Raw genomic sequence first — 12129 nt, 5'->3', positions numbered from 1 at the left:
TGATGATTTAAGCTAAAGTACAGGTAAAATGTGGAATTTTCTCTCTATACAACCGTGTAAAAAAAGGATTTTCCGGGTAGATTTGCAGGCGACAGCTTTTTAACATACCTTTGTAACGCCCCTTTTGACTAATTTGAATTTGACATTTTTGACACTTCCAGCAGGAGCGAATGAGAGAATCACAACAAAATGCGCTCAGGCTCGTTTCAAAACACAACAAAACACAGATGTTCGCATGGGTAGGTTTTTTTTTTTCACAGGCTTGTTGTCCCGACGGTCGAATGGAATGGAAAATGGTGATTTAATTCCATTGTGATTTTGTTTTCCACTACCAGGGAGCTAACAGTCATGCCCAGCTAGGTTTGGGCTATGTGTCGGAACAGTGCGATAAACCGCAACCATTGACCGGCCTGGTACCGTTCCGTGGTGCGGATGAAATTGGGAGCGTAGCAGCCGGCGGAGGTCACACGCTGATAGGAACGACCGATGGCAGGTTGTATGCTGCCGGGTGGAACAACCGGGGCCAGCTAGGCACGGGCCATTTGAACGATTGTGTTCACTTTCAACGGGTCGGCGAGTACGGGTTCCGTCAGCTGTTCGCCGGATGGGATGTTTCGGCTGGGATCAATGCGGACGGTGATCTGTTCGTATGGGGATCGAACGTTTGGCAGCAGCTGGCGGAACTGGGCGTGAAACATGTACCCACACCAACACGGCTCATTCTACCGGAGCAAGGCCGTGTTGCGAAAGTCGCGTTCGGGTTGCAGTATATGGCTGTGCTGATGGAAAGTGGGAAGGTATGGGTGTTGGGCAAATGTAAATTTCTAGCAAACGATTATCCACTGGAACCGGCCACGAAACTAACGATTCGATGCATATCGGATAAAGCACCGGTGCGGGACGTGGTTAGTGGAGACAATCGCTTAGTTATGCTGATTGGCGATCGGCGAATAAATTGCCTTGGCGATGAAAAACACGGCCAGTGCCTGGAGGAGCAAACGCTGCCGGAAGACGTTATAAAGCTAGAGTCGGGATGGACCCATTCCGGATGTCTTACCACCAACGGGACGGTTTACCTGTGGGGGAGAAACAATTACGGACAGCTCGGAATGCCGGGAGAGCACTTTTCGATGCATCCACAAAAACTTCGACTAGAAACGGGCGATATGGTGGTGCAGGACGTAAGCTTAGGGTCGCAGCATGGTGCTGCGCTCACGAAAGATGGAAGAGTGATTTGTTGGGGCTGGAACGAGCATGGTAACTGCGGCACGGGAGGAACAGAAAATGTGTAAGTAAAAAATATTTGTTTTGTAAAAGTTCGCTCAAATGGTAATAGATCGTTCTTTTATCATTTTTTTGAAGATGGTTTCCAATGGTAATAGATCTGCCCCAGGCCGTATCGAAAGTGGTTTGTGGTGCTGGTTTTACGATGGCATTCACGTAACAGGCACAAGCACATCATTCATTCTTCATTTGCTAGCCTCGTTCAAGGCACGAGACAGTTTATGGACGTACCATTTAGAACCTGAACCCTGAAGAAGAACACGCGGAAAGTGTACACGGGCATTGAAAATGAAAGTAATAAATGGAACGTACCGAAATGTTCCGAAATAACCCACAATTAGCAGCAGCACAATATTCGAGCAGGGTGAGAAGAATAGGTTCCCTAATAACCCATGGAACGCCTATCGTTTTTGGTTCAGCCGGACCCGGATAGTGTCGCAGCAGCAGCTTGAACGGAGTGAACTTCGGCCATTACCGTTTTATGACAGCCACGCACACTGTATGTTAAGGAAATTTAGAAAAAGGCACACAATAGGCAGAAGAAAAGCCAATATAGCAAATATTTGGAGATTTGTTGATCACCCAAAAATGGCTGAACGAGGCTGTGAGCTGTGTGTTGTACCCGGAGTGTGGTAATTTTTGCCAAAAAAAAGAACAACAACGGACACGCCTAAGAAGCATGGATTTCCATTACCTTTGGCAGTAGAAGTTAGATAACTCCTTTTTTCCTTCCAAGTTGTTGGAAAATCTACCTCCAACTCCGGGTTTTTGTACCTCGGGCTGGCTCGCTGTAACCTGTGCTGAATTTTTGCAACCGGGTAGCACAGGTAGACCGGCTGGAGTTTCTTATAATAGGCAACGTTTAGCTGGTCCAGAGCAACATTCGACTTGTGATCGTTCTGCGAGCAGCATCTCCGCACTCCATTCTCCGTTTCGCTGACTAGATGGGCCTAGGAAGCAGTGTGGAAGCAGCCTTACCAACGTGTAATATAAAGCCAAGTTCCGTGCCCGTTACCTCACTACAGCAGCATCACCAACGTCCGTCTGAAGCAGGTCCCTGTAACACGGCGAAAGGTGCAGCAAGTGATCGTCTTCAGTCAGACATAACCATGACCAATGGCACGCTGTTTCAACCTCAGTACACGGAAGTGTTTCCCAGCGGGATGGCGATGAGCACGGCACCGATCGGCAGCGGATACGTAGAGTACAGTACGGCGCACAGCCACAACTGGCAGAGTATGGAAGCATCCGGAGGTCTAACGGCACAGCGCCAGTCTCGTTCCCGCCATCGGCAGTTGATCGATTCGCGGCTCAATAATTCGTTCGTCGACGGAGAAGCGATGGTAACGTCGGCTGACGCATGCATCAGCGATATTCGCCGAGTGGAGGAAAACCTTCGTATGGAGAGCCGGATGCTGAGCGAGAACAACAATATCCCGATGGCACGCTGCTCAACACCGAGTCCGGCCTACTGCTTCCACTGTGATCATGGCCATCGGGAACGTTGCTGTCTGTACGTGGGTGACACACCGGACGATGGGCCGTACTATTCCCGGTGGATGCGCGATCTGGAGAATCCCACCGTGAGACCTCAGTACATCCCGAAGATCCCGGAAGCGGTGTCGGGCAACAGTACACCGTTCTGGTTCCCGGCCTACACGTACACCAAGCCGGGAGCGATCAAGCAGAAAATGTTGGAGAAGAATCCACCGCCGCCGGCAGTCTGGATGCGTCAGTTCTATTATCCGATCGTGGGGTATGGGCACGAGTATCAGCTCATGAATCAGGCCACACTGGAACGACCCACTCCGTACCAGCAGTATCTCCAGCAGCACCAGCAAGATGTCTACCGGATGTATCACCATCAGCAGCAGCAGCAGCAGCAACCCGCATGTCGACATGGACGCAAGTGTGATGGTTGTCCGGGAAATCTTGGAGTGCCTACGGGGACTCCGTACGTCCAGCAGCACTTCCATCCACAACCGAACCCACAGGTAGCTGCAGACTACGCCCAGCAACAGCAGCAGCAGCAGCAGATGCATCATCCATCCGCTTACTACTACCAACAGAGCAGCTACTACAGCAACGGCCATCATCCTGCTCCTCATCAGCAACACTACGCCACACCGCTTGGCTACGCACCGGTTCCAGTGTATCACGACGCTTACCTTCATCCAGCGCACGGCTACACCCTCAGCTATCAACCGGTCGCCACCATTCCACCCCGGGAACCAACGCCACCCTCCCCAACCACACCAACCTCCACACCACTGTGGCTGCTGTTCTGCCAGAAGCTGTCCCGCAAGTTCCCCGATCGCAGCAAAAAACCGTCCCCAACCAAAGGACGTTCGCCGGGCAAAAACTTCGTCCATCATCACGTCCGGCACAATCCGACAACGGTTCCACCGCAACCTGCCACCACCACCATCTCTCCGGCCGTAAGCGTACCCGATTACTATCCACCGAAGTACGCCAGCATCGATCCGCACATGCAGTTCCCGAGCATGGCACCACCGGTACCGAGCTACGGACGTTCGGTGACGGTGGGACAAACGGTGATATCACATCCACCGTACTACGGACAGGTACCTTCGCCGGCCGTAACACCGATGAACGATGTGGGCCTGTACTACTTGGCCCAGACGGCCGTCAATCTTTAGGCGATAGCTAGATACAGGGGGATTATCGGGGTCTTTAGGATTATCATTGACAAAGAGCTAGACGCTTTTTCTGATCATGTTTTAAGTACTATCGGGGAGGGAATGCCATAAAAAGATAATGTGATAACTGGACGATAATTTAATGTGAAGTTGTAGAATAAATTGAAAAGATGAAAAGAAACCCAGTAAAAAGCCTCTTTAAGACTTGCAGATGAATGTGCCACAATTCTATCAGCCTCTCTATCAGGAATACTGTATCTGAATTGGAAAATTGGTGTGACTGACCCGTCCCACACCGGCGATCCCGCCAACATGTGTACAAAGGCGCGTTTTAATTGGAAAATAAATTCAGCATCCCTACATCCTCGCTAGCCTCCAGCGCCACTGGTCCCCAGGCACCAGTCCCACGATGGGTGGGTATATCACGCTGCTTCTCATCTGGTTGGCGAATAGCGGCTGGTGTGATGTTGCTACCAATTGGTTATAAAAGCTTTAGAGCTTCACAGTTCGCCGAGCAAAAGGAGGAAACGAATAAAACCGAACGGATTTTGGGATTAAAAAAAAAAAAGGAGGCATCCATGTTGAAACAGAGGCATAGACAGAGCTGGGCGAAAATCAAACGCCCTTTTTTGAATTCCAAACCAAGCCTAACTGGCGGCTATGGTGGGTTGGAATGCTGTATTTATTTATGTGTAGCATGTAGTTATTTTTTGTTGTCGGCCTTCTGCATCTGAACCATACCTCGTCAAACACCTGCTGCTGCCAGGTCCAGGAACTGTGCAGGTTCACGATCAATTGAGTTCGCTTTCCGGGTGAATAGGTTCCGATGGGTTGATGTGCTTTAATTGATAACCTGCTGCACCACCGTCGCGAAACATGACGATTGATTTTGGTCTGCTTTGGTCTGTTCCGTTCTATCCCCCTCCCCCACCCGGTCTGAGTGCCTTGCGTGCTTGCTTTCTGGTAAACAGATAACGCGAAATCCTCTGCCCCGAACGTCAATAGAATTAGGTCGAAATCGATTTTCTTCACACTTTAAGGCTCTCGCCAGCTTCGCCATTTTACAGGCGATTAGGGGATGGCGATTCGGTGCTCTAATTACAAAATCAGTCCAGTGTTTTTTTTTTGGGCAGGGCAAAGTCCAGCGTTGGCCAAAAAATGCAAAAGGCGTTGGCCCCATCATTTTTCAACAGACGGGTGGAGATGAATGGAAATTAGTTTGAAGTGCCGTTGAATTTTTTTTTGGGTTACATGAGACCTTTTGCATGTTTTTTCTCTCATAATGGTAGGCAGTGTTTTACATCCGTTACCGAATGGTCATTAACATTAATTGGTCATTTCACCCACACTGCGTTCCGTTGTCGAGTTCCATTTTTATAAAATTGTTTTCATTAAATTTTTTCGGACGCTTTCAAAGTATGTTCTACGATTAAAGACAGTGAACGTTATCGTCCTAAAGACCTTCTCGTCTAAGGGAACTCGTCAAGTGCCATGGGATTTGTCTTCCAAGAGCTGTTGTCTTTTACTAGAAGATCTTCTGGTCGTAACTCTCAAACAAGAGACCTCGTCGTCCAAGAGATATTGTGTACCAAAATGCCTTTCAGTCGAAGAGTCCTAGTCGCTCAAAGGAATCTCGACATAGAAGAGACTCCATCGTCCAAAAGACCTTGTGTTCCAAAAAACTTGCAATGGACGAGTCCTTGTCGTTCAAAGGAACCTCCACATAGAAGAGGCCTCATCGTCCAAAAGACCTAACATATAAAAAAACAAATTTATTCTAAGAGTCTTCAAAGGAACTTTTTCCAATAAGAGACATCGTCTCCTGATAGGTCCAGGATCACCAAGAGAAGTCGATCAATAGGCCTTAGACGTAGAATCAAGAAAAGTTTGAAGTTGAAGGCTTCCACGTTCAAGATTCTTCTGATGAGGGACCTCGTCTGCTGAAGGACCTCATCGTTGAGGTCAGCTTCCTTCAGTCCTCATAGCCTACAACCACCAAGAGGCCTTGTTGTCTGAGCCTTTCAAAAGCCATCTAAAGAGAAGAGTCTTCTAAGCAACTTTGATAGGTCTCAGTCACCAATGAGAAAAGATCTCGCAGTAGAAGAAGCCTAATCTACCAATACGTTTGGATCTTGTAGTTGACGGCCACGCGTTTCAGTCTCTTCTGACATAAGACCTCGCCTAGTGCCTGGATGTGGCCTTCGTCGTTAAGGAAGCCTGCCACAAACTTCATAGTCAGCAACCATCGAGAACCCTTGTATTTTAAACCTATCAAGAGTCATCTGAAGACCTCATCACATAAAAGACCATGTAATTTACGAGGTCTTGTCGAGTTCGGAGTAATTCCCGCCACACGTCTTCTATAGGATGAATCTGGAACTGCACGGACAAAATAAAAAAGATTTCCATGGAAACACATGCGCTTGTCCACGTGCGTTCAAAATAAATTGCATACCTTTAGGCACAAAACATCAAAACCCGCCTGACGGTTCTTCGTCTAAAAACACGAAGAGAATGAGAAAAAAAAATTGTTAAAGTAACCCTTACCCATCTCACAAAGCGTTCCTAAACGTTTAATCACAGGAAGTTACGCGATTATCGCACAGACGCAATCTTTCTCATCATTATCCTGGCGCAAGCCTTCAAAGCAAAAGTGATCCCACCGATGCGACCTGCCGATGCCGCCACAGTCCATTGACACAGATTTAGAATTCCATTCCGTTCGCCTATCCATCCCTTTTTCCCCCGGGTGTTGTGGCTCTCATCCAGAACTTAGTCGCCGGGAAAACACTTCCGCTTTTCCGGCTAGAAAAAAAGGATAGCATCTTCTCCCGCTAACGGGGAAGAAATTGATCTTACCCAACCTTCCTTCGACCAGTGTACGGTTTGCTCTTTCCTCATCCCGTTTCCTTCTCTTTCCAACACTTTTCCGACACCCTTGCTCCGTCCAGCGTTCCGGTGTGTCGATAAAAGCAAAATTAATTCACGTTGGGCTCCTCTAATTATTCGGATTTCCTTCTTCGATTGCATATTCTGCGCACATTATCGGCCCCACCGGGCCGTAACGGAAGATATTTCCAATCTGTTTCCGGTTTTGCAATGGGGTTTGGGTGGTTGAGTTTTCCAGTAATCATCGGCGGGGCTGGAAACAAAAGCCACGATTAAAATCGAAAGGTCTGACCATCGATTGGGTTTGGAAGAAGAAACTGGCCTTTGGAAACGGGAAAAATCCTGGAGGAAAGGAAAATAGAAAAACAACTAACAATCTGACCATCTGGAAAACAGTTCATTGTTTAGTGTAATTTTGAAGTGGGTTGTTTTTTGTATCTACATGAAGATACAACTTCAGACATCAGCATGATTTGAATTTCTTTTAAATGGAAATGAAAGAAATTTGTAGGAAGGAAAATGAATGGAAAAACTCCCACCCGTTGGATTGGATGGTGCAGCACCATACAATATAAATTTTCTCTTTGGGAAGCAAAGCATCGCTCGCTTCGCGCTAATGTGGGTAAGAATCAGCCTGTCTGACCGTCTAGCCGAAAGACGGGGGTGCGATGCTAACGAACCACCACCGTCGTTGATCCTCTTCTACTTTGTCGTTGGGTCGTTTTGTTAATTTGCTGCCTTTCATTTGTTCGTGGTGGGGGGATTCATCTCGATTAGGGGATTTTTTTGTTTGTTTGTTTTCATCAGTCCTTGCATCATTGATTTCCAATTAACAATTATTAAGCACAATTAGTGGGAGGGAGGTTTTCTATTGTTTTTGTGGACTTGTAGACTTAGGGGAGATATTTTTCATGAAAATCTTAAGTAGTTTTGCTGAAGGAAACCTGGCTTAAAATGCAAGAGTCCATATTCTAACAATACCCATTTCAACCGCTTAGCAACGTTGTCTTTCAGATTGCATACATGTAGGCTCATTCTATTACTTTAGACTACACCATTCCAATGCCCAACGTTCATTTATTCATGGTTAGGAGTTTTCATCTCGATTAGGGATTTTTTTCGATTATTTGTTTTCAACAGTGCTTGCACCATCGATTTCTAATTAACAATTATTAGGCACAATTAGTGAGAGGGTGGGGATTTAGTTCAGGCTGTGGCCTTGTATACTTAGGGGAGATTTTTTTATCTTAATATTAAGTAGGTTTACCTCTACAAAAAATGACGTTAAAAGCGAGAATATGGACAAATAATAGCCACGGCAACCGCTTTGCAACGTTCACATTGCATACATTCTGGCGCATTTCCCCGTTATCGAGTTACCTATGCCAAACGAAATTCAAAGATGTTTCACAGCATCCTTCAACATCATCTATTCCCAATCACTTTTGAGCTCTAGTTCATTGAAAACTCCTCACCTGCTTATCTTTAATTAGTCCAAACGCATTTACGCAGTTCAAACGGCTGGCAGGATCATGTGCTAATGGACCTCTAATGAGGCTAAAACTGTCCTCATTCGGGCAACCTTCCACCGAAAGCACCCCGCCAATTTCCCACCGTTAACGTTCGCCCAATTTCAATTAGCATAATGGCGCACAGGACATTACGCAGAAGGACATTGGCGGCATCCGGCCTGCCTACAATGTGACCGTTTCTGATCCGGCGGGCATCGACGGTGCTCAGGAAGCGAATAGCAACACGGACTTCCTTTCTATCTTGTGCGCGGTTGACAGCTTCCGTTTGAAATGTGGAACCGTGTCGTGCCGAAATGAAAACTGTCAGCCGTGGGTTTCCGTGGGGCTCGTGTGGTGGTCGAGAAGGAGGGCACGTGGGGCAGGAAATTGAATCGGGAACATCATTTCCGGGGTGGGTGACAGGTTTGTGTGAGGCATAGGAAAAAAAAGTACACACACACACATACGCGCCAGGCCTAAAAGACATGCACACCATGGTCGCATATCAGATGAATTGAAATCGGATGACTTTTCCGGCCTATTTTCTCGATGTGTGGTGGATGCGTTTTTCGCAGATTTCACTTGGAGTTGTAAACTGTCCATTTCACCGGCTACATATGGGTCATTGAAGCACACAGACATAAATAATGCATGCTCATTCGAGTGAGAAAAAAAAACCAATTCACGCAGTGGCTTAAAGTCGAGAACTTGGCGTTCACGTACGAGGGAAAAAGAAGCCGCGAGTTTTCTTGTGAATGAAAACTCCAGCGTCAAGAGCCGTGTGTAAGAACTCGTACTAAGGAGTAAATAAATATTCTCCTCTCTCACTCTCACCCATGTGCTCCCTATTTTGCGCAAACGCACGGAAAAGCCGCGTGGTAACCGGTTCACCAAAATTCGGCTGACTATCTCAGTGTGCGTGTGTGTGTGCGTTGTCCTGTTTTTCCGGCATTATTCCGGCTCTCCCAGCGGGACCGTTCTCGGAAGACTTGGCGGAACATATGGTTTTACATCAACAAAGCCCCACTCGGCGTACTCCTCGGCGTTTGGGAATAGTAGTAAGCGTGAGAGAATCCTTGAGAGAGAGAGAAATTCTAAGGAACTCTCGCAAATATGAACTACCACCTGTTTCACTGTTAGTTGTGTCCTTTTCCAGCTTTCGGAGGGTTTGATGTGCTTCATCTCGCTTCAAGGTTTATATCCTTGCGATGGGGTTTCCCCTTAAGGAGATACTCTCAGTATCCCGATTGTGAGTATAGAGGAGAGAACATCCTCCAGTGGTGACTGATGATAATCGTTCATCTGTTCACAGTTTGTACCGTTTAGTCGTCCTGTGACAGTCGTGACAAGTGGATGTTGCTAGTAAAAATCTTTCGACGCTCGGGTGCTATTTGCGCGACTGCCGCGGTGTAGGTTGTGCTTGTGGACATTAGAATTTTTGGAGAAGTCCTGGACGTTGTGCTACAATGAAACTAAGTTTTGTGTAGTTTTGTGAAAGTGTTGGAATTTTGGATCATCTCGTCAATTCCTAAAGAAGCAGCTTCGAAAAACCAAGGCTACTACCGATTACACCCGATCGGAAAAAATCACCCCCCTTAAGGCAGCTGCCAGTAACGAACCAAAGGTAAGCATTTCAAGATAATTGCATTGAACTTGTGGTGCAACGGATGAGTTTGAGAAGCCCCATCCCCCCCCCCCCCCCCCCCCCCTGGTTGGGAGATTTCTCCGATAAGGACCGGTCAGCGTACAGCACAATACAAGCACCCGAGCACCGGACATCACTGGACCGCATGCGAGAATGCAAGCGACTTGGGAAATATTTACCCAGAGCGTAATCAATTTCGCATCGACCCATGTACCAAGCGAACAGCAAGCAGGGACAACAGATTCGTACCGGTGTACTGCAGTGTGCAAAACCTCGGCAAACACCCATTGGCCATGGAACCGGGAGCTTCTGTAAAGTGGCTTTCTGCTCCTATTGATACCGAGTACCTTGATCGTCAAGTGTGGATCGCCTGTGTGGGCGAGAATGTCCAATTACTTCACCGGCGCAAAACACCGACCAGGAGGTGAACGAAACCCTGAGGTATTCTGAGTGTGCGACTGCTTAGGGTTTCGGTGAGGCTGTGTGTGTGTGTGTGTGGAGTAGTACGGAATGGAACGTCAAAGCGAAATGACACAAATTAAGGACAGCGCGCGGACGATATGCCAAGGGTATCCTTGATGGATCACTTGGAAACGAGAAAATTGGCATGTTTGACAGGACGGTCTGTGGGAGAAACATGTGAATTGGCTTCGGGGAGTTGGAGTTTTCCGTTTTCTTTCTTTGGGGAGTGATAAATATGACGAGTGGGACGAGTGGTGTCATTAGTCCCTCGATGAAATGATTGTCCTAGTGATGTTGAGTTCGGAAAAAATTACTTCAATTAAAATTTGGCATCAGACGCCATTAGACATCGAGAAAGAAAACTTTATTCAATGCACCGGACAAGCCCGTGACACTTCATCAAAGCTCAGAATCCCTACATATAATCTTGACGCTTATCACTGCAATCCGGTCGATGCGATGCACAAGCGGAAATCCATCACAAAAGTGATACACTGCCAAACTACCGTCGGTCACGGTGTACCGGATCAGCTCCAGCCTTTCCAAACTCCAAACATACAACCTGCACAAGACCATCGCTCCATTTCGCCACTCGCAACACGGAAGATCCTCTCTGTTTGTCTGTCAAAACTGGTAAAATGCATATATACTGTTCAATTTAATTTTCTTCGCCAAACATTGCTCCAAACGGACGGTGGGATCTGCTCCAAGCGCACGTCACGGGTTATAAATCAAAATCGAACGTCGAACGAAACTTCCGGCGATTTTTCGGAGCTCCACAGATCTGCGAGCATTTTTTTCCGTTCCGAGCGCTGTATGCTGTTCAATCCTCTTTCCGCCGTCGAAGTTCACACGACCAAAGTTCGGCCATTGCAAACGCTTACCCAAAACCCGGCATGGAGCGTAGGGCGAGGGTTTCTGTTTACTCAAACTCATCTTCTTCTGGACTGCAAAACTGCTCCCGAGCATGTCACACTTAGGATTACGGTAGAACGAGCGGACACACCGTACTGTCGGCACCGAAAGTTTAGTCGCTTATCGTCGAACGTTTGGGGATGACATTGTTGCCGTTTGCTGTCCTCCGGTGATGGAGTGTTGGCATGGCTGACGGCCAGGACTGTGCGTGCTGGAACTGTCCGGTCTGGTGTTTTTTTCTTCTTCTTGCTGGATACTATTTCCAGAAAACGGTACTATGATTAAGTCGCATGTCGTGTAGAGTGTCGCTCAGAAAGGATTGACGACTGAGCCTGTCCACCGGAGGACAGGTCGCCCTGGAATGGTGCCCGGCAGACGGAGTTTGCAAGCGGTCCGGTTTTTGTTGTCATTTTCATCATCCGTCATAAATTTTCGGTGTCCAAATGCCCGATGTACCAGTTGAAGGGATTTTCGCTGCCCATGAGCATCGGGCACGAGAATGCGATATAGGCATTGTATTCTTTGGATTTTTCGGGGACAATGGCTGGAAGGGTGAGAATTTTCAGAAATTCATAACCACACGAGCCATCGGACCAGGGGGTCAGATTTTGTGACGAGGATTAGTGCGATACAGAGTGACTCCGGCTTCCTGGACATCTCTTTCTTTGATTGGCCTTACCGTTACTCGCAGACTTTTGGCCGCGTTGTAGAAGTGGACTTTGGTCGTAAATCATGCTGTAAATGCCGCCAACAGTCGCGGGTT

The 12129-nt window shown here is 47.5% G+C and overlaps 3 protein-coding genes across 4 annotated transcripts in view; all 3 read left to right on the top strand.

The window, feature by feature from the left end:
* The first annotated feature begins 85 nt into the window (after positions 1-85).
* On the top strand, positions 86-4154 carry LOC118511220. Its single transcript, XM_036054042.1, has 3 exons — positions 86-239; positions 336-1288; positions 1363-4154. Exon 3 carries the CDS (start codon positions 2229-2231, stop codon positions 3942-3944), a length of 1716 nt encoding a protein of 571 aa, XP_035909935.1. The 5' UTR covers positions 86-239; positions 336-1288; positions 1363-2228; the 3' UTR covers positions 3945-4154.
* On the top strand, positions 228-1444 carry LOC118510053 (secretion-regulating guanine nucleotide exchange factor). The gene is made up of 3 exons (XM_036051442.1): positions 228-239; positions 336-1288; positions 1363-1444. Exons 1-3 carry the CDS (start codon positions 228-230, stop codon positions 1442-1444), a joined length of 1047 nt encoding a protein of 348 aa, XP_035907335.1.
* Positions 4155-9658: 5504 nt separating the features above from the next.
* LOC118514612 overlaps positions 9659-12129 on the top strand; it is a 52147-nt gene continuing 49676 nt past the window's right edge. For both annotated transcript variants that reach the window (XM_036061608.1, XM_036061609.1), the window contains exon 1: positions 9659-9968. The gene's annotated coding sequence lies outside the window, so the exon portion shown is untranslated. The remainder of the gene's footprint in view (positions 9969-12129) is intronic.

This window comes from Anopheles stephensi, chromosome 3 (genome assembly GCF_013141755.1).
Source record: "Anopheles stephensi strain Indian chromosome 3, UCI_ANSTEP_V1.0, whole genome shotgun sequence".
Lineage (NCBI taxonomy): Eukaryota > Metazoa > Arthropoda > Insecta > Diptera > Culicidae > Anopheles > Anopheles stephensi.
This window is presented reverse-complemented; position numbering and strand designations above follow the sequence as displayed.

What these genes read in the sequence shown, in the direction of transcription:
- LOC118510053 (XM_036051442.1), top strand. An exon ending in ACGGGAGGAACAGAAAATGT is followed by an intron (nt 1,289 to 1,362) that starts GTAAGTAAAAAA and finishes ATTTTTTTGAAG; the next exon opens with ATGGTTTCCAATGGTAATAG.
- LOC118511220 (XM_036054042.1), top strand. Translation starts at nt 2,229, where the DNA reads ATGGGCCTAGGAAGCAGTGTGGAAGCAGCCTTACCAACGTGTAATATA.